At 40.0% G+C, this 26,118-nt stretch overlaps 1 protein-coding gene across 4 annotated transcripts; it reads left to right on the forward strand.

Annotated features, from left to right (window-relative positions):
* The first annotated feature begins 980 nt into the window (after window positions 1-980).
* LOC144309565 (nebulin-like) lies at window positions 981-24,981 on the forward strand. Of its 4 annotated transcripts, none has more exons than XM_077890648.1 (16): window positions 981-1,080; window positions 3,726-3,830; window positions 3,931-4,086; window positions 5,235-5,333; window positions 6,895-6,999; window positions 7,562-7,896; window positions 10,808-11,005; window positions 13,300-13,407; window positions 16,131-16,235; window positions 16,323-16,431; window positions 17,906-18,217; window positions 18,321-18,527; window positions 20,368-20,439; window positions 21,563-21,667; window positions 22,382-22,487; window positions 24,313-24,981. In XM_077890648.1, exons 7-10 carry the CDS (start codon window positions 10,865-10,867, stop codon window positions 16,368-16,370), a joined length of 402 nt encoding a protein of 133 aa, XP_077746774.1. In that variant the 5' UTR covers window positions 981-1,080; window positions 3,726-3,830; window positions 3,931-4,086; window positions 5,235-5,333; window positions 6,895-6,999; window positions 7,562-7,896; window positions 10,808-10,864; the 3' UTR covers window positions 16,371-16,431; window positions 17,906-18,217; window positions 18,321-18,527; window positions 20,368-20,439; window positions 21,563-21,667; window positions 22,382-22,487; window positions 24,313-24,981. The 4 variants fall into 4 exon arrangements, with proteins under 4 accessions (XP_077746774.1, XP_077746771.1, XP_077746772.1 ...); XM_077890645.1 differs by having other exon boundaries at window positions 16,135-16,235; XM_077890646.1 differs by lacking the exon at window positions 24,313-24,981 and adding an exon at window positions 23,002-23,062 and having other exon boundaries at window positions 16,135-16,235.
* Window positions 24,982-26,118: the final 1,137 nt, after the last annotated feature.

A 26,118-nucleotide genomic window follows, 5' to 3' on the forward strand; every position in this document is an offset into this window, starting at 1 on the left:
AAAGGCTAAGTGAGTGTATCAAATTTAACTTGTCTATATTTGTAATCACCTAAAAGATCTCCTTATTTAGTTGCCTTGCATCTTCTGGGATGTATAGCAAGGATAGCAGAATGGTTCTCTAAGGGGGCCTAATATAGCTTACCATGCTGGAAGGAACATGAGGTCTTTAGCCAGGCAAATCTGGGTGAAATTCCAGCTCTGTCGTTTATAACCCGGCACCCTAGGCAAATTGTTTAACCTCGTTATGCCTCGTGTTAGTTACCCTTTTGTAATTTGCAGTTGTTTTGAAGAGTAAACGAAAGGAGATCTGAGCATAGTAAATACCCTGGCCCGGAGTTGATGTTTAATACACGGTATGTCTCTGTCTCCAATAAGTTTCGGAAAATGGAGCTTTGGAGATACTTTTATCACATGACTTTTAAGTATGAACTTCCAAACTTGTGCTGAAGTAAGCAAAGCAATAAAAGTAACCTCAGCCAATTGATGGCCAGAAATAAAGTCTTCAGATAAAGAGTATTAACAAAGCATAATGTATGTGAGGGGACGTAACCAGGTTTGTTAGAACGTGTTTCTCCGGAAAGTGAGCGTTGACAATGGAAAGAGAGAAAGGGCTGTGAGTCTCAAGAATCTGCTGATTCTGGGGGCCGGTTGTGATGTGCCTGGAGAGGGAGCATATATGAAAGAGCCACCTCCTTCCAGGATAGTCCTACCACGGTGACAGACGTGCTTTCATGCAGGTTGTCAGTCGTGCAGGGTGGACTACCCTCGCTCTGGACTTCTGTATTGATCTCAACAGCATTGTCAGTTGTTAATTAACATAATGTATTTTACGTTTTATTCTATGAAATGTACCACCCGAGATTTTGTATTTTGGGACAATTCTTCTTTCGAGCTAATGGTCTCCTTTTTTGTCTGTCTCTCCATCTGTCTTTGTCTCTTTCACTCTCTATCTCTGCTGAACTACAAAGGAAAGCATGAAAGTGAAAAGTTCAAGTGCCACATACCTCCAGATACTCCTGCCCTCCTCCAGCACAAAGTCAATGCTTATAACCTGAGTGATGGAAGCTCCTATATACTATGGTATGGGATATCCTGACAACCTGTGCTTTTATTTCTGGGTTGTTTCACTGCATAAACACTTCAGTGTTAAAAATGGGAAGAACAGGGATCCCTGGGTGGCTCAGCGGTGTAGCGCCTGCCTTTGGCCCAGGGCATGATCCTGAGTCCTGGGATTGAGTCCCACATCAGGCTCCTGCATGAAGCCTGCTTCTCCCTCTGCCTGTGTCTCTGCCCCTCTCCCTCTCTCCTTCTCTCTCTCTCTCTCTCTCTCTCTCTCTCAATAATAGATAAAATCTTAAATAAAGATGGGAAGAACATTTAGCATCTGCACCATGCCCTTATGCCTCTACCCATGTATCTTTCAATTCACCTTATAAATGTGTGTAGCAATGTTGTAGGTAGCTTCATACAATTAGACAATCTCGATATGTTTTAACCAACCTCCAAAATGCCACCACTCATGTAGGTTTGACTGCAAATCATAATGTGAGATATTTTAGCCATATATTCATTTATGTCATACAATGATTAATTTTCACCCAGGACCTGTTTCTTCAGATACAGTTTCATTTTATTTACTACTCAGACGTATAATATCCCTTATTTCACATAAACGGTGCTTATTTCTACATGTAAGAGAGCTTGCATAAAAGGCATAAGGCCAGGTAGGTATCCATTGCTACCTTTCATTTTCAAAACTTAATTTTATAGAAAGTGCAAATACCCCTTTGAAGGGGAGATCTCATTTCTTCAACAATTCTATAAATAAGTCCTTAGATTATCTAGCATCAATGAGTATTGTAATGATTCAGGAAATAACCTTTCAAAGGACCTTGAGATCAAATGAAAGTGATATCTTTAGATCATAAAAAGTAAATTAACTGTAGAATATTTGGTGCCACTCTGTGAAAGGCTCAGTAACAGGAGTTAGGTATTAGTATGGTAACTAGGATTAGGTTAATTTAATGAAAGATTCTAATGAGGAGGAGAGCACCTTGATCTTGGAAAATTAGAAGCTTCAGTTTGAAGAAAAATAACTAAAATATGCATGATTTTCTTTTTTTATGCATGATTTTCTATAGTGAAAATGGTTCATTTGTTTCATATTAAGACAGAGTATTGAGATACTCATTAGTCTTAACAGTATGATAATATGCATATCACCTTTGCCAATTCCTTTGTTAAAATTTTCCGGTTAGGATGTCTATAAGCAAGACTGGTAGAAGAGCAAAGCAAAGAAGTTAGACATGAAAGTGGACGCCATCCCCCTGCTGGCAGCCAAAGCCAACAGCAGGATCGCCAGGGATGGGAGTATGGCCTGGGCACCCTGGGAAGGGGCTGCCAGTAAAGCTGCCTGATGGGTGGGATCTGGCACGTGTGATGTTATCACAGGTGATGTACAAGAAAGACTATGATAAAAGCAAAGGAAAGATGATTGGAGCCCTGAGCATTAATGATGATCCCAAGAACCAGAGTGACGTGAGTGTCTTTGTAAAATCATGCTTACTTTCAGATATGGCTACATTTACTGTTTACTATAACTTTGGATGAGATGTTTAGCCTATATGAAATCTCCAATTCAGGATGACAAGTCACACACAAAAGCCCAGGAGTAAAAAATGATTAAGTTCCTTATTCTTATAACAACTCTGTACTTCGAGACATCAGTGTATATTGTAAATGTTTCCTTAATTTCTTTAATGCCCTCTGTTTTATTAGGGGGAAAATATACTAGCAATAGCCTTTTCTTTATCATTTCCTAGAAATAGATTTAATATCTCAGTATGTCATAAACACATATTCATTCCATGTAATGATCTGACTTCAGGTACTTTGCAAAAATATATATAGAAAAATAAAAGGCAAAAACTGAGAAAATCAGGCTAAAGACAATAAAGTAGGAAAACTAGATGATGAAGCATAACCTCAAGAACAAAGTATTTTAAGAATTGTATAAAACACTGATCTCATTTCAAAGACTAAAATATTAAAAATTCCTTATAAAAATTGCTTCCCTAACTCATGGCATTAAATAAATATTCCCTATCCTGTATCATTTATAAGTATGCTTGTCTGTCCTGCGTATATTTTTGGATTTCTGCACGGTAAAATTAAGGAGAATGTGTAAGAATACATGATACCTATAATAAAATGGAAAAAAACTATTTTTGCATATTACTATAAAGAAAAATATTAGAACTCAAGGAGAAAATCCAGCTTCCAAAGTTATTGTAAATAAAATGTGTTTCCATCAAGTAATGAGCTGAAGACTTTTCTGGGACTGTGCCTAAGTATTTAAGGTCCACGTTATACCTTTTACCTAATTTTGTACTATTTAAAAAATTCATTTTCCTTCAAATGCATTCAAGTGGATAGAATTACATTAAGACAAAAAAGTTGCTCAAGCAGCATTGTTATGTCATGGAATATCCTGGCTCAGCAATGTTAGGATAAATAACACAAGCGCATATATGGTTGTTAGCAGACTAGATTATCTAAGATGTGAGCCTCTACCATAGGAATACTGCCTTTTTCGCCGTATGGAAAATAAATTCTGAAAAAGTACAAAATTTTTCTTTGTGGTTAAGTATAGCAATGATGGGAATGGCTTCTACACCATGACATAGATTTTTCTTCTCTGTTTAATTTTCTTCTTCCTTTGACAGAGAGATTATAGAGGGGAAAGCTATGAGAAGACAAAAGCAAAGAGCAGGAACTACTGTGAGACCCCTAAATACCAACTTGACACTCTGCTGAAGAACTTCAGCGAGGTTGGAAAGGCCATGGTTGCTCCTGGGGTTTGAGGGCTTTTCTACGATGTGACAAATAACGTACCTAATTGGCATATTTGTCAATATGCTTCTCTTTCAGACTAAATACAAACATTCCTATGTACAGAACGTCTTGGGCCATTACGTGGGCAGCTTCAAGGACCCATATCAAATACACTGCATGAAAGTCTCCACTCCCAACAGTGACATTAAGTTGAAGACCATTGTTCCTGTCTCTCGATGACATTCTTTGGGGGTAATAACAGTCATGATCTATTTTAGTTCTTTCTCATTATAGAAAAATTACAAAGCCAGGTATGAAGAAGATAAGGGAAATGCTTTTTCCCTCAGAAAATCACACAAGAATATGAAGCAATCACGAAGCTAGACCAGTGTAAAGACAGCAGTCAGCTGCCCAGAGTTCTCCAAATGGGGTTTGGGATTCCTGTGCCATCTAGTGGTGAACTCAGCAGGAGTTTACATGCTAATGCCTAGTGGTTAGCAGATGTTAAATTTTAAATTTGGGGTGGAACTGGGGAGCACAAAAATTATTGTGAAGAAACCGATCTGTTACAGAATAGTTTGTGGTCTTAATAAAGCTTTACTTTCAGTAGTTTATGTACACGTGGCTTAGTGGAGGGAAAGGTAAGATAGATTTGTGAGAGAGGGGTGTTCATTCATTTCACAAATTTACACGAGGAGCTAGCTTATGTCAGGCACTGTCCTTGATGCTGAGAAAGAAAAGGGAACAAGGTGGGCTGCCTCTGGGGGAGCATGCATTTGAGAGGGATAAATAGATAACAAAAAACGTATAAAGAAGGAAGGTACTAGACAATGATAATACAACCTATGAAGAATGATGCTATAGGATTGAAATAGGATGAAGTGGGAGTGAGACTGGATGGGCTCCATAGGCTGGGTGCTCTGAGAGAGTTCTAAGGCAGGAATGTGCAGTCATGCCAAGATCAAGGTGAGAGCAACTAACTGGAAGAACGGTCTAAGGAGAGAAGAGCTGGGCACTTAAGGAATTGCAAAGATGAAGTAGCAGAAGCGTTCTGGAGACGGAGACAGTGGGAAGAAGTGAAATGGTAGGGGATGGGGGTGGGCAGATTCTGTAGGGTAGGGCTCATCAGCCACAGCACAGTTTAGGTCAAGTCATATGGAGGGCTGTTGTAAGGTGTCAGCCGGAGGAAGATTAATCTGGTTGCTGAATTGTGGCGGGGAGACCAATTTAGAGGCAACATCAGGGGATGGAGATTGAGAGAGAGAAGTGACAACATATCAACCAAGTTTTCAGAAAATAAATTCTATTTTTAACTGGAAACTCTTTATATGTAGTATGTATATAAACAAGAATATAAAGATCCGTTATTATGATATTTTATTAAAGAACATCTTTTCTAGCATACGTGGAAAGTTCATCCAGATAAGACCAAATTCACGGCCGTCACCGACACTCCTGTACTGTTGCAAGCCCAACTCAACACGAAACAGCTTAGCGATGTAAGTGCCTTGATTTGTGCAAGTGTGGATGACCTGGAATGCTGTGTTTATTTGAAACATAAGCATTTTCACGGGCTCATCTATCTACCCAACACTGTCATTTTTCAAGATTTAATAAGATGCAAATGAAGCTGCTTGACTGAATTGCAGCCTTGGGAAAAGTGGTATTAGACGATACTAAAAATAATATTTCTTCAATAAGTCACCAATTTTTAGTGGGGAATTTGCCCATTGGGATCTGACACACACCCAAAATAATGCATACTAAATTTCATGAATTTGAAAACAACAAAAGCATGTATTTGTGTAGGTAACAAGGCAAGCATTTCCCATTGTGAGTTTGCTGACAAAGGCAATACAAAAAGATACGAAGAGTGCAGAAACAAGAAAGACATCAGGTAGTAATAAGAAAATGAATACAGGATACCGATACAGAATTCAAACAGAATGGTGAGAGAGAGAGAGAGAGAGAGAGGGTGGTCAAGGGTGATCTAAAGCAGAACGGTCCAGCCGGGTGAAGATCGGGGAAGAGCAGCAGTGCTTCTCGGTCACACTCGTGTGGGTCACCCAGCGACCTGGTTAGAGTACAGATTCTGATTCAGTTGGTCTGGAGAGAGATGCTGACTCTCTCTCAAGCTCCTCAGCGATGCCCATGCTGCTGCTGCTAGACCACACTTTGGGCTGCACGGTGCCAGCAGCTAAGAGCGGCACAACCTTCTCAGGAAGGAAAATACATCCTGTCCTACGATAAAATGTGTTTTAGTATCACAGCTCATTTGCAGTTGGTAATGAAGTGAATGACATCGCTATACCCCAGGAGTCCTGTCAGTTCATCATGCGGCATTTCTAGCATATTAATATTTTATGCCACAAGAAGGAACAGCTAAACGCTGGCCAGTTACCAACATCACTGGCCCAGCTGAACTCGGTAAGCTGACGAGGGACAGAGTGTTGTAGGCAGTGTCTTCTCACAGCATGATCTTCTCATTGGCCTGGACCGGCCACGGGCACTGTTCTCGAGGTGGTTATTGCTGACGTTCAATCGTGCATTTGCCTTTAGCTCCAGAATTCAACAGCCTCATTCTGTCTCTATCCCCTTCCTTCCACCTATGTCAGCTTTAAGTTTTTTAAATACAGTGCTGTACTTTACATTTTTAATAATCAGAATATATGTATCTTTTTGACTGTACTAGGATTTTAGTTATTTAGGATTATTTCTATTTTTGTTATCTCTCTGATCATAGAATTTAATAGACTTTCAGTGTCCGTGTCCTGAAATCACAGCCTAAAAGTTTAGATCCATCAATGAGTTTCCCACACATACATTGTGATAGCGTTTATAAAAATGACAACCCAAACTGGATTACACCACAATCCTGAAAGAGGGAGTCAGAGTCTAGGCCTTGTAACAGACTTTGACTGGATGGATATACCATCACTTTGAGGCGTGTTTCAGAAAAGGGTAGAAGTATAGAAGTAATTCAGTCATTTATATACACTCTCCCACATGCCCTCAAGGAAATCCTGACCCTGAACTGTTTGGATATCTTCTGTTTTCCAGCTGAATTACAAAGCAAAACGTGAAAGTGAGAAGTTCAAGTGCAGCGTACCAGCAGATGCTCCACAGTTTATCCAGCACAGAGTCAATGCCTATAACTTAAGTGATGTAAGTATCAAAGCTACAGAAATCTACCATTATGTGCCCACGTGAAGGGGAAATGTTATGGGTATTTAAAAAGACCAGATTAGGAGTTATGCAATTAAACAATGGTGGCAATTGTTTCCAGAGTATAAGTGGAGCTTTTAAGGCTGAACTGCTCAGAAGGCTCTTACTTTGCTCTTCTAATTCATTTTCCACATTTTCTGTTACCATCAGAAACATCCTCTTAATTACCCTCAGCTAATCTCTGTAGCATTGGCAAGCTCCTGTGAATGTCCCATTTCACTTTCTCTAAGTGGTTGTCTTTCTACATCGTCCTTTATACATCGGCATAGCCGAAACTTTAGAGAGTTCATAGGATATTAAGAAAGCGTATTATCCTTATGTGGTGGGAGGGGAGAAGCAAGATGACAGGCTTATGAATAATTATACTATCATTTGGGAAGTATAGTGTTTGAAGGTGAAAAGAGTCTACATGTAGAAATTTTCAGTCTGTTTCTTATTGTTACTGAATGATTCTGAGTTAGATGTTGTTCTAACCATTTTTCTGCTGAAACCTCCTGTTCAGAATATCTATAAACATGACTGGGAGAAGAGCAAAGCAAAGCAGTTTGACATGAAAGTGGACGCCATCCCCCTGCTGGCAGCCGAAGCCAACAGCAGGATCGCCAGGGATGAGAGTATGGCCTGGGCACCCGGGCAGGGGACCCCAGTGACGCTGCCTGATGGGTGGGATCTGGCATGTGTGATGTTTTCATAGGTGATGTACAAGAAAGACTATGATAAAAGCAAAGGAAAGATGATTGGAGCCCTGAGCATTAATGATGATCCCAAGATGCTGCATTCTTTGAAGAGAGCCAAAAAACCAGAGTGATGTCTTTGTAGATCTATCTTGCTTTCAAGGTGACGTCCCTCTTAATATGCCCAAGGGGTTGGTAGCACGTAAAAGGATTCCATATCCATGGGCTCTATCATGTTCACAACAGACTGCTGGGAATGAACATTAGAAGTAGAATGGTTTCCCAGATTCTTGTACCTTTGGGGAGAGGTATTTCTGATTACTTGATTCTATTTCAGTTTGAAAACCGTTTGTTTCAATATGTAATAGAATATTGATTTTAATTCTCAATATTGCAATCGGTAAAGAAGTGATTTTAATTCTCAAAACTTCCTGAAAACATCACTAGATGGTTTCATATTTTCTTCTGATTGAAAAATAAACTTTAAATGATGATTTTGAAACTGTCTTTATAGTGGAAGAAAACCATGAGTCAGAGATAAAAATCTTATTGTTAATTATCATTGTTTTTTATTGACTTTAGTAATTAGTACTGGTATAGGTTCAAGAAAAATACTCCATTGATTATAGGCTCCTTTGAGCCTCTGATTAAAGACTTGATCACTCGTCTAGAAAATTGAACTTTTTCTTCCTGCCTTTTGTCTGAATTTCAGAGAATATAAATTCCCTACAGCTTGTCTATGGGCCAAGTCTCATCTTTTGGGTAAAGTTCTTACTAGAGAGGGGAAAGATCTATTGCAAATCACAGTATATGCTGTGTTTAAAAAATGATTAGAGAATTCCTTAAAGAGTGGTAAGAGTGTTCAGCATAGCTTGCAAATATTATTTTTTCAAAATTAAATAGAAGGATGTTTGTATCCTTTACTTTCATTTCAACCATGTATTCATATAATGATCTATATCTTCATTAATTCATTTTGCATGTGCTGTGTAGTCCTATGGCAGTTTAAAGCATCCCGTAGTCAGTAGTTTTCTCTAATAACTTCACGCTGATTTATATCTGTATATAGTGATCACATACATCATATTATGTTTTTTAGTAGCTCCTTATCCTTTCTCAGTTCAGAAGGTTTCATATCTGTCTGTTGACAGAACATGTCTTTATCCTATCACAGTACCCATTAGAACACGAAGCACGTAGTATCTTCGGTAAATACTTGTTAATTGATTGATACTGGTAACCAAAAGAGCTAGTCAATGATGAATCATTTTCATATACATCCAGGCTAAGAGCTAAGCTACAGGTATAGAACATGCATGGCTTTTAAAGAGAATCTTTTAGGGGATGCCTGGGTGGCTTGGTGGTTTGGCGCCTGTCTTTGGCCCAGGGCGTGATCCTGGAGTCCCGGGATCGAGTCCCGCGTCGGGCTCCCGGCATGGGGCCTGCTTCTCCCTCCTCCTGTGTCCCTGCCTGTCTCTCTCCCTTTCTCTCTCTCTCTCTCTCTCTCTCTCTCTCTGTCTCTCATGAATAAATAATTTTAAAAAATAAAGAGAATCTTTTAAAGCCATTTGGACCTTTGACAACATTGTACAGATATGTATGAACTGGTATAAACATGAACAAAAGAATCAAATGGTTTAGTCAAAAACACTTCCACACACCAATGCTGTGGCAACATTACTTTATCAGTTTGTTTGTTTATTCATTAAAGATTGACTTATTTATTTTAGAGAAGGAAGGAGAGAGCATGAGTGGGAGGGGCAGAAGGAGAAGGAGAGAAAAACTCAAGTGGACTCCACATTCAGCGTGGAGCCCAACGTGGGGCTCAGTCCCACAACCCCAAAATCATGACCTGAGCTGAACCTATAGTCAGACTCTCAACCAACTGCACCAATAGGCACCCCATCAGCTTATTTCTAATAAAGACAAACTATTTTTTTCAATGTTCTTACATACGATCAGAAAGTTTCCATATTTTATTTTCGTAAACCAAAGGCTAGATTTTACAATTAAGTGATGTTTATTCAGTGAGGGTGATTGCCCACAAAGTATTTAGGAGGAAGATCACATTCCCTAAGGGAGCCAAATGATCAGATTGTTTGCAACAGGAATTTCTACAGAAGATTCATAAGGCACATGTCTACTTGCTAGCTTGGGTCACCGTCTTTAATGCTTATGTGATTATGGGGAGATATAAGGGTTTAGAATTTTCCTACAGGCACTGGGGTAGAATTTTTCTCTCTGTTAAGGTAATTGGTTGAGTGGGCATGATGAAGCTGGGACCTTGACCCCTTGACCTAATTAGCACCCTGTCTAACATTCCGGAAAACCAGCCAGTGAAAGTGCCTTCTGAGGCCCAGTCAAGACATTTGGTTTATGAGAACACTGTAATAAGTGCCAAGGTTACTTGAATGGTTCAGTGTCACAAACTTTTCTCCTTTGAGGTCTTATTACTGCTGCAATCTGAAGCTGCTTTTAAATTGTTACCAAAATTAAACTTGGTATGAAAGAACCTTTGGGATTCTCAGTGGAGCTTATCTACTGTCAAAAGTAGAATAGTCAGGTTGAAAAACTCAGTGACCACTTAAACATGCTGTTAGAAAAGCCAAGTAGTCAAGTGGACAGCTTTATTCATGAAGTGGTCGTTTTATGAAATTAGAAGCATGAAATGATTGTTCTATAGTCTTCATCAATTAAAAAAGTACTTCTTTATTGGAACACAATTAAAAGATTAGATTACTTTGGTAAAAATAATGCTTCTTAATGGTCTTGAAAAAACCCTGTGTTAAAATAAAATGCCTTCCTGAAGTAGAAACTGTGGCCCCCTCCTGTTGTCTGACAGTTGCTCTTTGATCTAAAAGTAGATTTGATAACATATGTCCACGTCTGAGGTTTTTGGAGGGAAAGGGTTCAATAATGTGTAACAGATGAACAAATTTTAGGAAAAAAAAAAACTACTCGCACGTTTGAATGTGTTTCTCTAACTCGTGTCTGTTGTTTATGAGAGATTTCTGTGCTTGTCCGGAAATTCCATTGAGGATTTATGGTAATAAATGGAAAATTCCTATTCACAGCGTGAATATCGTAAAGACTATGAGAAGTCAAAGACTATCTACAGGACACCTCTTGATATGCTCCAAGTTACTCGAGCTAAGAAATCTCAGGAAATTGCCAGTGCTATGGACTATAAGCACATCTTACACAATTGCAGCTACCCACCCGATAGCATCAACGTGGATCTTGCCAAGGAGGCTTATGCACTGCAGAGTGATGTGAGTAATCACATTTTCTCATTTCCGTTTTTCTAAGGTGGAAAAGGAAATAATCTTTAAGTGGAATGGTGTTTTTGGCCATTCTCAGAGGTGTTGGCATTGTCTTCTGTATGTAGCTAGTATGTAATGGGGAAATGACCCTTGTGGCTTGATGAGAGCATGCCCCTCAGAGTTAGACCTAGATCTAGCATGAACTCATCACTATATCCCTCCGGGAAAGCTACCAACCAAGTGTGCCGTTGAGTAGCAGCTAATTATATTCACATTGTTGTGCACTCATCTTCAAAACCTTTTCATCTTCTAAAACTGAAACTCTAGCAGTTATCTTCCTGTTTTTCCCCTCTCCCTAGCTCCTGCAACCACCCTTGTACTTGACCTGGGCTGCTCTGTAGACCATGTATATGTAGAGTCATTCAGTATTTGTCTTCTTGTTACTGGCCTATTTCACTTAATGAAATGTCCTCAAAGTTCATTCGTGTTGTAGCATGTATCATAATTTCCTTCCTTCTTGAGGTTGAATAATACCGCATTGTATGTGTATACCACATTTTGTTTGTCCCTTTATCCATCAGTGAACGTTTGTGTTTCTTCCATCTTTTTGGCTATTCTGAATAATGCTTCTACAAACGTAGGTGACAAATATTTCCTTTGAGAGCCTGCTCTCCATTCTTCTGGGTATACACTCAGAAATGGGTTTGCTAGATCACATGGTAATTCTATTTTTAACTTTTTGAGGACCCAATCTACTCTTTTCTACAGCCCCTGAACGATTTTAAATTTCCATCACTAACAATCCTGTATCATGCGTGGTTATTTACTTTTTTAATTTTGCTATGTTTCTTTCTCCCAAGTAGATGGTAAGCCTTTCAAAGGCAGGAACCAAATAGTTTCTTGATTTTTTATTCCAATTAAAAGGCCCACACTAAAGAACAATGGTTTGAAATTTGTATCTAGAATATAAGTTTTACGTACCACATATAGCCAGACAATAAGAGTAGTCTATTATTTTATTTTACTGTTTTATTTTATTCTTTTAGAGAGAGGGAATAGGGTGTGTGTGAGGAGGGCTGAGGAAGAGGGGAGAAGGGAGAGTGAGAGAGAGTCCCAAGCAGGCTGCACACCCAGCACAGAGCCTGACATGGGGCTTGATTCCACAACAGTGAGATCATGACCAGAACCAAAATCAAGAGTTGAACGTGTAAGCAACTGAGCCACCCAAGCACCCCAAGACTGGCCTATTACTTTAATGGCATCAAGTGTGTCCCCAAAATAGGAAAAATTCCAAATAGTAAGAGCCTTGTACAAGCAAATTGATTGTAACTATTTTATTTTTTAAATACTTTATTTATCTATTTATTTAAGCAGACAGTGAGCAGCAAGGAGGGGCAGAGGGAGGTAGAGAAGCAGACTCCCTGCTGAGCAGGAAGCCCGACGTGGGGCGAAGCCCGACATGGGGCTCAATCCCAGGACCTGGGGATCACAACCTGAACCAAAGGCAGACGCTTAACCAGCTGAGCCACCCTGGTGCCCCTAGCATAACTATTTTAAAGTGCATTGTTAACTGATATGGGGACACTCAAAGTTAACCATTACACATGAAGGGCAACATGTGCAAACCTATAGTACGAATAACCATTATCAAGTCTTCTCAGAAGGTGAGCAAAATTACCTACCTTCAATGTGGCCACCAGTCCTAATTTGACCAAAGAAACATAATACTTAGAGTTCCAGGGAGCAAACACCTCACCTTTGATTATCTACATATAAATTTTTTTTTATTCTTTGAAGTAGAGCTTTAAATATAGTATTTGTCCATATTGGAATTAGAGTTCCACATACTTCCTTTCAGTTGGAAATAAGGAGGAGATGGACTACATGCCAGCTAGAAGAACACTGATAACCTAAGGGCTGTTAAAATCTCCCACCAAGGAAATACTTAACATAATCTCAATGTGGGGCATCTGGGTGGCTCAGTCAATTAAGGATCCGACTCTTGATTTTGGCTCAGGTCATGATCTCTGAGTGTGAGATTAAGCTCTGTGTTGGGCTCTGTGCTCCATGTGGGATCTGCTTGCGTTTCTTTCTCTCTTCCTTTGCCCCACTGATGTGCGTGCTCTCATCATTCTCTCAGATAAGTAAAATCTTAAAAAACAAAAACAAAAAGAAACCTTAGGATATATGAAGTAAGGAAGCTGGTCAGAAATCTTAACACTGTTTTGGGTAAAATGTTAATGATTTCATGAATAAGGATGATGCTGAACAAAAAACCTGTAACCTTCCTCTTGGTGTTTTAGGTTGAATACAAGGCTGACTACAACAGCTGGATGAAAGGTTGTGGCTGGGTGCCTTTTGGATCCTTAGAAATGGGAAAGGCAAAGAGAGCTTCAGACACCCTAAATGAGGTAAAGACATCTCATGTGCCACAGAGGGGGTTGGGATTGTGCCGTGTTAAGGCCCCCAGAACCGTGGAATCACCTTCTTTTCCCTCTTCATTCTCTCATGGTTGTTACTGAGAAAAGAGCCCTTACCACATGCATGAATTATCCAGACAGATAAGCTTTACATCATCAAAATCCTTTATATTAACCATTCATGATAAAAATATTTTTGACAACTGTATCAAAGTATAATTTGCATGCCACAAAATTCATCTATTTTTAATAAGTTCATGTAGTTTTTATGGTCATCACTATAATTGAATTTTAAAATGCTGCTAGTATGCAAAAGTTTCCTTGAAAACTCCCCCTCCCATCTGCAATGCCTGGCAACCAGAGATCTTGCTTTTTGTCGCTATAGTTGTACTTTCCTAGAAATCTCTTTTGTAGGAGACTTCCTTCATTTAGCACCATGCTTTAGAGGCTCATCTATATATCTGCACATATCTACAATTCATTCCTTATTATTATTGAGTAGTATTCCTTTGCATAGCTATATTTTTGGCTGTCCAGTGGTACACATGTGGATTCATAATTGCCAGTTTTGGCAATTATGAATAATGCATAGAATGAATACTACAGAAATTTTCCTTTAACTATTATACCGTGTGTCTTATTCTTGATCATTTTGAAGTACCAGATAAGTTGTTATTCAGTCTAAGAAAAAAGCAGCGATGATCTTTCACTCTAAATGGCCAGGTGATCTGACCCTTCCCCTCCGACAGAGGCACATTCCCATGGCTGTCAGGTGAACACATCAGGGAGGTTAGCCTACATAAAGGAGGGACGGAGGTACTGAGTGAAGGTTCTTGTTTCTGTTGTTCTGGGCTTTTGCTTGCTTTTAGGAAACAACATTTTATATCCTCCGATTTTTCACAAAAGTTCCTCTGAGTTGGTGGTTTTTAGATGTCTTAAAGCTGAGTGATGCCACTTCATACACAGAAGTGGGATGTAGAAGATGCACAAGGGAAGAAGAGTGGGAGACTAGAGGGAGGAAAATCTAGGAATGTAGCTAGAAGGTCCCGTCGGAACACCTTCCACTCTCTTCTCTCCTGTAGCTAGCTCCTCAGTACTTTAGTGACAAGCTGTGGACTAGTCACATGGAGGCTGCAGAGCAGAAGTTCTCCCTTTCTTATAGGAACCCCTAGCCATTGCCTAATTCCCCAGTTCCTCCTCCCTCAACCAAAGAGCTGCGTTACCTCTGTTCAACTGACAGGAATCTGAGAGCCTGTTAGTGTCACACAAAAGACACTCCAAATTTCCTTGCATGCTTTTCTGATACTTTAGAAAACTTTGTGGTGTTTCTGGGTTCTGTTTAGCTAAGAGTACCCTCTTTTCATTTCATAAGCAAGAGGTAGCCTGGTTCCTGAAAGTTATCTTGGTCTGTAATGCCCCAGACCATCCAAAATTGAGCCAATTTTTGGAACATCATCTCTTGTACTGTATTCATCTTTTCCCCCAAGCCAACCAAGAAGCTAGTATCTAAAAATTTTTAAATCAGGAAAAAAAAACCCTTGTCCCTCCAAAATAAATCTCAAGGATTTTTATGTATTAGCCTTAAGTGAAAGTATTATTGCTGTTTATCTTGTTTCAATTCACCAAACAGAAAAAATGCAGCCAACATCCAGACGCTCTCAATTTTACTTCGATTGAGGATGCTCCGATTATAGTACAGTCCAAAATCAACCAGGCCCAAAGAAGTGATATGAGTGCTAATTCTATCTGTAGTTTAATAACGGAAACAAATACATTTGGTTCTAAACGTGCTGATCACCTGTGGTTATTCTGCAAACCAAAGAGACTCAGTTCCATGAGCAATTCTGTAACTCTCCCAGCTTTTCACTAATAAGGCACACCTACGTCACGTCTTCAGGGTGTTATGGATGCTACGCTGACCGTCCTTCCAGCCATTTAACACTGAAGGTCAGGGGCTTCTCTTGATGACAAGACACACTATAAGCCTATTTTTAGGAAAGACCAAGAAAATGAATGTATGCGGCACACCTTCTGGAGGAGCTACGTTGTAAGTCAGAGCTAAGACAAAAATCATGTAGAGTAAAAACCACCCCAAAGTCCCATCAGTCACCCACCAAGTGTAAGATAGATAGTGTGTGTATCCCACCCAGTTAGCCTTTTCGGTGCTCAGGGAAGTATCTGCAGGTTAACATTTTCATCAGGCCCTCTCCCGGGGCTAACTTCTGTGAGGTGCCCCTACCGCACGAAGCTCAGAGGTTCCTAGCACATACCAAGGGACCTTTGCCAAGGCTGAACGGGCACTAGGATGGGACTCTGTGCATTGCATGTGAGACCTTGAAGGCCCACAGATCTGCACAGGTGAATGTGAGGTGACCCAGAGAACGTCTTTCAAGAAAAGCACCTCTGTGTAATGTGATCTGTTCTGAAATTATTTTCCTGTGTCGTTAAACCCTTTTCCCTCCTTTGTTTTGTTCATGCATTTCTTTTTTTTAATTTTTATTTATTTATGATAGTCACATCAGAGAGAGAGAGAGAGAGAGAGAGAGGCAGAGACACAGGCAGAGGGAGAAGCAGGCTCCATGCACCGGGAGCCCGACGTGGGATTCGATCCCGGGTCTCCAGGATCGCGCCCTGGGCCAAAGGCAGGCACTAAACCGCTGTGCCACCCAGGGATCCCCTTTGTTTTGTTCATGCATTTCTTTTCATCTCTCAAGGTAGCATACAAAGCCAGAGGAGAAGAACTTCTTCACAAGTACAACCTGCCAGCCGACCTGCCCCAGTTCATCCAGGCTAAAGTTAATGCCTACAGTATCAATGAGGTATGCACGTGAGCTCAGCTGCTGATTGCGTGTGAAGGCCTTTCTAAATGTGGCCTCAGTTATATGCAAGGGACTTTTTTCTTTCAGAATATGTACAAAAACAGGCTTGAAAGATTTGAGCAAGAAGGGCTATGACCTGAGAACGGACACGATTCCCATCAGAGCCTCCAAAGCTGCCTGGCAGGCAGCAAGTGAGGTAAGTGCCGGTGGTGGGGTCACTGGTGTGTTGTAACTAGGAAGTATGGGTGGGGTGGATTCGTTATGCAGAAGTCGCCGTGTCTGCTGTCCCCAGCACGAAGTGAGTCCTGTTGAAAACTATTTAGAAAAGAAAGTTCCCTAAAAAGGTCTGAATTTTCCTGGCAGTAAGGATTTGTAGAACCTTTACTAACCTGTTTTAGTGCAACACTCTAAGTTTAAGGTCTCCTCTGCATTTTTGTACAAATTCACATTATTCTCCTCATGGAAGTAAACAAATCAGTCACTATTTAAGTCCTAATCGCCTCCTGGGGGTAAGATTTTTGTCTCAAAATTTTCTTAATTTACATGGATTCCCTCTTTCCCTTATTTCTTTTTAATTAATTGCTTCCAGAGATGGATTAATTGGCTCCAAGGTCCATAGCAGTCATTAGGCTCCATGAAAGTTAAAAATTTTGTCTTTTTTCTTTTCCTTATCATACTTGTAACTATGAACTAGTTACTTTCCTCTTTGAGATTCAAATCAAATTGACTCAAACCCCTACCAGCTAACCTCTAGGAAGTAGGATACCCTTCCTCCTGCTCAATGCAGATATTCTGAGGTTTGTCTTTCCATTACCTCTGGCTCCTACTTTGTACACAGTGGTTTTGCTCATGCTCACCTGGACTCTCCTGCCCTGGGTTCACTTTTTTCTGGTCTGCATGGTCCAGAGATGGAACACAGCAGTCCAGAACCATCTTTTAGTCCCCCGAACCCAAGTCCCAAGCACAACCTCATCGATGGTTTGAAATGAAGTTGACATTGCGCCGATGTAAATAAGTTACAATTGAGTAATAAATACTGGTATCATCAAAGCGCTGATGATACCCATTCCCTTTCTTTCTGGGTGCACTCTTCCAGCTCCTCCCCACCCCAACACACACATTAGCTTTCCTTCACATCTCTGCTTCTCAGTTTCCCATGCTTCTTCCCAGATCTCCCCAAGCAAGTTCAGTTCTTCTCACTTTATAATTTAGATCCAATTCATGTTTACACACAACTGGCTCTGGGTCTTCCTTTGAATATCCAAATACTCATTAAAATTCTACTACAACTAAGATAGCCAGCTATTTGGGGAGGGGTCTCCTGGAGCAGCACAATATAACTGGTAATGATTGCAGAATGTTTATCTTTTCATTTGTCTCTACCAGTGTATAAGTAGAAAGGAACTTACTACCTTGTCTCTGACATGAATTATGGAAACGTTCCCCACCCCAATCTCTCTCAGGTGGCTGAGGCAGCTACAGACAATTAAATGGGCTCTAAGTAACATTTTAATTTTACCAGGCTACATTTCAAACTATATACAAATGAATACATCTAACTGGTTGTTGAAGTAATTCCTGGGAAGCTCAATTGCTTTAAATCATAGTCTTATTGATCAGTAAAATCTTCATAACTACATTTTAAAATATACCCACTTTGTTTCCAATAGGTTCAATACAAAAAAGATTATGAAAACACCAAAGGGAAAATGGTTGGCTTCCAAAGTCTCCAAGATGATCCTAAACTGGTTCACTATATGAATGTAGTCAAGATACAATCCGACCGGGAGTATAAAAAAGACTATGAGAAGACAAAAACAAAATACAACACACCCCATGATGTGTTCAATGTTGTGGTAGCCAAGAAAGCTCAGGATGTTGCCAGCAATGTCAACTATAAGCATACACTCCATCATTACACCTATCTGCCTGATGCCATGGACCTGGAGTAGTCTAAAAACATGATGCACGTACAGAGCAATGTAAGTGACACTTATTTCACAGGATAATCCTCTCCTAAAGTCAGAAAGTGCATGAGAACCCACTGCTTGGGGCACTTACTCCTTTTTTTTCCCTTTGCAATAGAATGCCTGCAAGGAAGACTACAACACCTGGATGAAACGCATAGGCTGGATACCTATTGGCAGTCTAGATGTAGAAAACGTTAAGAAAGCAGGTGATGCCCTGAATGAAAAGAAGTACAGGCAGCATCCAGACACCCTCAAATTTACCAGCACCGTGGACTCCCCAGTTATGGTCCAGGCAAAACAGAACACAAAGCAAGTCAGTGATGTAAGTACAAAAGAGGGGGCCAAGAATGGAGGGAGGAGGCTTCAACAAAATAAATAGCAGCTCAAAAGTTTAATTCTTCTGAGCCATTAATTTTCCTTTTACTTTATGTATTTTAAAATTACAATTACAATTATTTTTAGTTTGGGGGTCACCTGACTGAGTGGCTGAGTTGGTTAAGTGTCAGACTCTTGCTATCTCAGATCAGGTCTTAATCCCAGAGTCATGAGTTCAAGCCCTGCATTGGGCTCCATTAGGAATACAAACAAGAACAACCACAACAATTATTTTTAGTTTGGGCACTAACATTTTCTTTTTTCTTCTATATTACTATTTATCTTCCTTTTTATAACATCTTCCTTTTTAGCTGCCTTTGAAATACTGTGTTATGGGATAAATTTGTTGTGATGAAAAAGTTCTACTCTTGTACTACACCTGTATATACACACACAAAATTTAAACTTGAATTCCAGACACTTTAACAAACTCATCACCTTCAGATCCATATTAAGTTGCATATATTTGCTGTTCGTATATAAAATACTAGTACAGGGAAATAACTCACATGCGTATATGGTTTTACTTCTCAGAATTCATCATACACAAATATTATAGAGGCTTTTGAAAACTTAGGTCTTGGGGATCCCCGGGTGGCGCAGCGGTTTGGCGCCTGCCTTTGGCCCAGGGCGTGATCCTGGAGACCCAGGATCGAGTCCCACATCAGGCTCCCGGTGCATGGACCCTACTTCTCCCTCTGCCTGTGTCTCTGCCTCTCTCTCTCTCTCTCTCTCTCTGTGACTATCATAAATAAATTAAAAATTTTAAAAAAAGAAAACTTAGGTCTTGGAGATTAGTATGTTATTTGCCTGGCTGTCCATGAGCGATGTGTATGACCTGGCTAAGGTCAGACCTAAAGGGAAGCTTAGTGTGTAGAAGAACTAAAGGGACATGGAAAGCATTTATTTATTAATCCATTGAATGAACGTTTTTGAACTCCTTCCCTGAGCCGGGCATTGTATTATATGCTGATGCTATAAAGACGCCATAGATGATGAGTGGTGAGATAGATAGGAGATGACAAGGATATAAGAGTGTAAGACAAAGGCATGGATGGAACCAGAGCATTGCCACACCAAGAGGTGAATGCTACAGGAGAGGTATGTGCCAAGTACAAGAGAAGAGGGTAACCCCCCACCAAGGCTTCCCTGGCAAATAAGGGAAGGGTGCATTCCTGGTGAAAGAAAAAATCATGATGACCAACAAGAGCTAATGAACTGGAAGGACGGTGAAGGGTTCGGGATTATTATGTGATCATTGAGGATCTTGTGTGCTTATACTCTGGAGATTGTGGGGTAGGTAATGGGAGGTGTTGAAGATCTTAATCCATGGAGTTGGATTATCAGATCTGTGTTCTAAAAGATACTTCTGACCAAGAGTGCTGAGATGGCATTGATGAGGGAAGAGATGGAGGTAAGAAGATGGATTAAAAGCGCTTACAGAAACCTAGCAGAAGACTCCTTTGGACTTCAACTAAAGCACTAGCAATGGCAGAGGACATGTGTAGAGGGTAGAATCGGTGAGACTCTGTGAATGCCTAGCTATGGTTTCTAAAGGCAGTGAGGGAATAACGTTAGCTCTTGGATGCCTAGAAGAAATTATTTAGGATTTGAGAATTCAAATAGATATCAGCCTCTTTAGACTTTGTGATACATAGACAACAGTTTACATGTGATAATCTGCTTAAAGGTTTATGTGATAAATGACAGTCAAGAGACTGGAAATCTAGTGGTTCCAGTTGTATTTTAGATTTTAGAAATCAAGCAATTTCTTTTCTATTACCAAGAGGAGGATACAATCTAAGTTCTACATCCTGGACCTAGCTGTCTTCCTGACATCTGTAAAAGGATAAGATAGGGTAAGTATGAAATGGTAAACCTCTTAAGTACACTGGGTTTATGTAGAAGCGCCCTCATATCATAGCATGAGGAAATTATTATATGGTTTTAGTGCTACAATTGTAATTGGAAAGTTTTGTTTTTTTTTTTAGCAGAAGTGAAAGTCTCATTCTAAATGCCATTTTCTAAGAATCAAAAACCCAAAACAAAAACAAGACCGGTTTACTCCACTAGCAAAGATTGGACTTTTCTGACTTTGGTAAACTCCATTTATTCAAATTAGGGTTTTGCATTTGAAATGATTTCCATTCATCTCTAGCCATCAAAGATCACTGTTTTCTACTTTTCTGTCTATTTTAATACACGGAGTTTTTAGGTCTTTCTGAAAATGACAAAAATGCTTGACTTTTTTAAAAATAGGAGAATACCTTTGATTTTTAACAATAGAAGTAGTAGAGGGACTGTGCTGGGAATAACTCCTTTAAGTGTACAATTGAAGCATTTTATTTTGCTTTTAACAACTTTATTTTTAGAAGATAACAGCAAAGTAATGTTTGCCCTTTGGCAAATGTAAGATGACAATTTTAATTGCTGATTTTTGAGGATTTTGGGGAGTTTTGTGGGAAGAGGTCAGTGTGTGGGGTGTGAAAACACAAGCTATTGAGAGTATTTTAGTGGCTCATAACATTGGAAGGATTTCTGATAAATGACTTCAAAAGACATTTGAAGACATCTTCTAGTATACCTAGAACTTTTTCCTTTGGAATATTTTTTCTTTTATTTTAAAACATACTTTATTTAAATCCAATATGTTAGCATAGGGTATAACATACAGAGCTCATCTCACCACTGCCCTACTTAATGCTTGTTACCCAGTTACCCCATCCCCCCACCCACCTCCCCATCGGCAACCCTTTATTTGTTTCGTAGAGTTTGGAGTCTCTCATGATTTGTATTTTTCTCTAACTTCCCCCCACACACTCAGTTTCCATCCTTTCCATTGTAGTTCCTTTCATGATTTATTCCAAATACTCCTTTTTTTATTTTTTATTTTTTAATTTATTTTTTATTGGTGTTCACTTTAAGCATTTTCTTTTTTGTACTCTCTGTGATACATGTTATTTTTGTGATTGCGTATTGCAGATCTTCTACAAAGCTAAAGGAGAAGATGTGAAACATAAATACACTATGAGTCCTGATCTTCCTCTGTTTCTCTAGGCCAAGTGCAATGCTTACAATATGAGTGACGTAAGTAGGGTTTTCAATGGGGTGTGAAACCCAGACAAGGTGGTACAGTAATAGAATCTCAGAGTAGGATGGGGCCTTGATAACTATTTAGGTTGGTTTCCCACACACACACTGGATGGAGCCTATCTCATGACGATGGCTCTCTGCCTCTTAAGTCGGCCTCTTCCAGGGCAGGATAATTCCAAAAGGATGTGACATTCTCCCTTACGTGGAGCCCAACATCTATTCCTCTCAAACTTCGAGTTGGTTTTCCTCATTTTGCAAGTGGAGAGAGTTATTATCCTGCAGAAAAATAAGAATGAATGAAATCCTTTTATTACAGCAGACCTGAAATTTCTAAAGCTAACCACCAGGTCTTCCCTTGACCTTCCTTCCATAAGAGTGGACAACTTCATTTTCTCTAGTTGGTCCTCACACGCCAAGGTTTCCAGAAAGAACCTTTATTCCTCTCTTCCAGATCCACTCCAGTTTCTCAGTATCCTGCTTTGCTCTGTACTCAAACCAGGTTTGGGTGTATAATTGGTGCAGCATCCTGTAATGTCATGCTACACAAGGTGTAATGTTTTGCTAATGTGACTTCCCAAAATAAAATGTACTGTAGAAGATTCCTTTAGCTTATATCTGGAAACGAATGAAACAGTCCCAGCAATTGGGGACTCACTTCAGCTGATCCATGTACAGCATGCTGACCTCCTTCTTTCCCTCATACCTCAGGTCTGCTACAAACGGGACTGGCATGATTTAATAGCCAAGGGCAACAATGCGCTAGGTGAGGCTGCACATCACTGCAGCCAAAGCATCCAGAAACATTGCCAGTGATGTGAGTAAACATTTTCGGTGAAATGTGGGTGCATTGCCTTTTAAAAAACTAATCAAATGTGTGCTTGTCTAAATGTTGCCACATTGAAAACAATATGTCGAGTTAATGACGTTGAAATTCTCCACAAGATACTGTTTTGAGGAGCTGTCATTTTTTCAAAATTCTGTGATTCTTTTCCATTGACCCCACTTGGTAGAGCTATCGTAAATCTGACAACCACTTTCTCCCCTGATTCGTAGGCCAGATTACCCCTAGTGACACATTTCCTTGACAGCCTACATTAATTTTCAGTGAGAACACCCTCCCTGACAGTAACACATTAAATTCAAATGACTGCCTGCATAATAATTGTATTAAGAAGATTGAAAAGATGATGTATAAAATGTAAGGATTTTGTAAACCAAATGGGTAAAGGTGTGGTCCATTTTTCTTGAATTTAATTTTCATGTATGTAAATCAATGCCATTTCATCTGCAATAGGAAAAGTATACACTTCCACTTCTTATCATTGCAGATCAAAAATGTCAAACAGCACACATGCCCCGTAGACTTCACTGTCACCTACTATTCTGAGGGCTACAGTTACAGTTTGGGAAAGGAGAAGAAATAAGATGCCCATGTGTGCAGTCCACAGGGGAGCTCAGGATGGAAGAATTCTACAGCTTTCCTTAGAGGTCCCTGAAAATGCGTCCCTCAAAGATGTGCACACCACGAGGAAGTACATTTCTCGGTTAAGGACAAAATGAAAGTCTAAATGTGAATTTATCATTCTTTAAGGCCTTGTGCAGGGCTCTTTCTAACATACCTAGAAATGTCTCGGTGACCCTTTTGTCTGCTGAGCTCTTGTTTATAAATCAGTGCATGCTAAGCTCTTGTTTATAAATCAGTGCATAAATGGCACGAGCAGAGTTTCTGCAGAATTTAAGTGGATTTGAGTTCTCTTCTATAAAAATTGAGGTTTTGACCTGTTACCTACCGTACAACTCTATCTATACACCATTGCTGGGTCCAGCAGTGAGAGAGCTTGGGCTGTGGAGCATTGTGCTGAGGTTTTTACTGCCAGGGGAAGCTCCCAGCCATTCCTGCCCTTCCTGTTCCTGAACTCATCGGCAGCTGCTTCAGCAGGGGGCTTGGAAAGTGGCTGCCGAGAAATGGGGGGGGGAAAGGCCTGGCTACCTGCTTATGCAGTATCTAAATTGATGCCCCCTAGAAAGAAGAGGGGTTTGTTCTAACCTTACTCCAGCAGCCTGAGACAACATAGTAAAGTTTTCCACCCCCTACTCCCAAGAAAAACTGTGTGTGAACTCACAGAGTTCTTTGGATTTTCTTCTGCGTCAGTTGCATACGTATCACTCAGTCAATGGGAGCAGTAAATGGAAGGTTTTCATACCAATTTCTAACGTCCTGTGATGTATGATAACATTCTGTGGTGGTGGTGCCATATTGGATTGGGAAAATTCACATCCCTAGGAAACCAAGAGGTACTGGCCTTATGTTTGGAATGTCTTGTTGCATTAAGGATGAACATTCAGATGGGTTGTTTAAGTGAAGTCCGACATACAAAAGCATTTGTAGGATTTATAGCAAAGAAAAAAACTGGTCCTGAATTTATCATGATACCTACCTATTTCTATCCCAGCAGTGTTGGAAATAACTGTTTTCACTCTGAATATTCTGGGGCACATAGGAGTGGGCAGGTATGGTTTGGATTTCTTGTAGTCTTCCAGAAAGTCACAGTGTCAAAGTGCCTTTGTGTGTGGCTATTCTTGCTATACCTAATGTTATCAACGCCGAGGACTTTGCTAACCAAATTTTACCTTCGCAGTATAAATACAAGGAAGCTTATGAGAAGTCAGAGGGAAAGCATGTGGGTTTTAGAAGCCTTCAGGATGATCCCACGCTGGTCCATTACATGAATGTGGCAAAACTGTAGTCGGATCATGAACACAAGAGGAACTATGAGAACGTCAAAATGAGCTACCATACCCCTGGGGACATGCTTAGCATTACAGCTGCGAAGTTGTCCCGGGATGTTGTCAGCGATATCAACTACAAACAGCCCGTACACCATTACATGTACCTACCCGATGCCATGAGTCTCAAGCAAGCACACCAGGAATGTGAATCAAATTCAGAGCGATGTGAGTGTGACAGGCCCAGGAATGTTGGCACTTCAGGGGTGATTCTCTTCCTGTCTTAGTAGGCTTCACAATACAGGAAGATATTTGAGAAATGCACCTTTACCAAAAAGCATGGTAGATGATCAGGGTTTTTGCTGGCTTTGTGTTCTCCTGTTACAGTCACTGACAGTGTCTTTATTAACTCACAGGCCAAAGGTAAAACCATATTCCACTAAGTATATAAACCACCTTGATTCCCAGCAAGAGGGCATGGTCACTCTTGGCAGACCCATTTCATTGGTGACATGTAGAATGATAAATAGTATTCTCTACTCTTTCTGAATTCAGGAAAGTTTTTTTCTTTTTTTAACTAAAACTCACATTCTCATGCATGTTAATCTATGTGGTGAGTCATCTTAAATGAACCAGGGAGGTTTTGTGATTGTAGCATGATTCATGGAGAGCTGCATGTGGAGGCTATTTATTTATTTATTTATTTATTTTTTTTTAATTTTTTTATTTATTTGTGATAGTCACAGAGAGAGAGAGAGAATGAGGCAGAGACACAGGCAGAGGGAGAAGCAGGCTCCATGCACCGGGAGCCCGATGTGGGATTCGATCCCGGGTCTCCAGGATCGCGCCCTGGGCCAAAGGCAGGCACCAAACCGCTGCGCCACCCAGGGATCCCGGCTATTTAATATTCAGGGCATTTCCTTCTGCAGGAACCAGATTTCTGTAAGAATCATCCTCTGTAAGGAAAGATATGGCATCCATTTATTGTCACTCAATGAAGATGTCTTTCCCCAGCCGAAATGTCTCTCCCCAGGAATAGCCTAGGGGGACTGTCATGGATGAAATTCAAAGTTGTGGGGTTTTCAGTGAAATCACAATGAAAGCCCAATTTATTGTCTATATCCACTACTCAAATAACATTTCCCTTCTCTCCACAGAAACTATATCAAGATGCATGGAATAAAGATAAAACCAACATCACCATTCCTTCTGACATGCCAGGCATGCTGCAGGCCCCTATAAATGCCCTGCAAATCAGCAATGTAAGAGGCATAAATACGAATTGAAAATACCTTCATAGGATAATATATGTCAGCTTTGGGAGTGTGGTATAATGAAATGGACAAATTACCTATCTTAGAAATGTGTACAGCTTTTGGTGCTAAACATTTTTTCTTTAGCTTTCTATTCCTAATGCAGTATGAATGAAATTCTTCCTTTTAAATGTTAGTTTAAATACATGGCTGGGTCCCAGGACTACAAAGAGTTGGGATATCTGTATTCTATCGGTGTCTTCCTTTCAATCTTGAAAGCATTGTTCGATATCCAATGTTCACAGCTCAGTTTCATCATATATTAATAGAGAATATTGAAATACCTAGTTGAATTTCTCTTACTTGAGGGAGTATGAGGTGACAGTCTCCTTTATCTTTATAAATTTTTGATTGATCCAGAGCATTCTTGTTTGATATTACAAAGCCATTAGCTTTGTGTCTTAT

This window comes from Canis aureus, unplaced genomic scaffold (assembly GCF_053574225.1).
Source record: "Canis aureus isolate CA01 unplaced genomic scaffold, VMU_Caureus_v.1.0 ptg000086l_RagTag, whole genome shotgun sequence".
Lineage (NCBI taxonomy): Eukaryota > Metazoa > Chordata > Mammalia > Carnivora > Canidae > Canis > Canis aureus.

Coding starts and splice junctions, on each gene's coding strand:
- LOC144309565 (XM_077890645.1), top strand. CDS start 10,865: ATGCTCCAAGTTACTCGAGCTAAGAAATCTCAGGAAATTGCCAGTGCT. Junction 11,006..13,299: donor CTTATGCACTGCAGAGTGAT/GTGAGTAATCAC, acceptor TTGGTGTTTTAG/GTTGAATACAAGGCTGACTA. Junction 16,236..16,322: donor ATGCCTACAGTATCAATGAG/GTATGCACGTGA, acceptor TTTTTCTTTCAG/AATATGTACAAAAACAGGCT.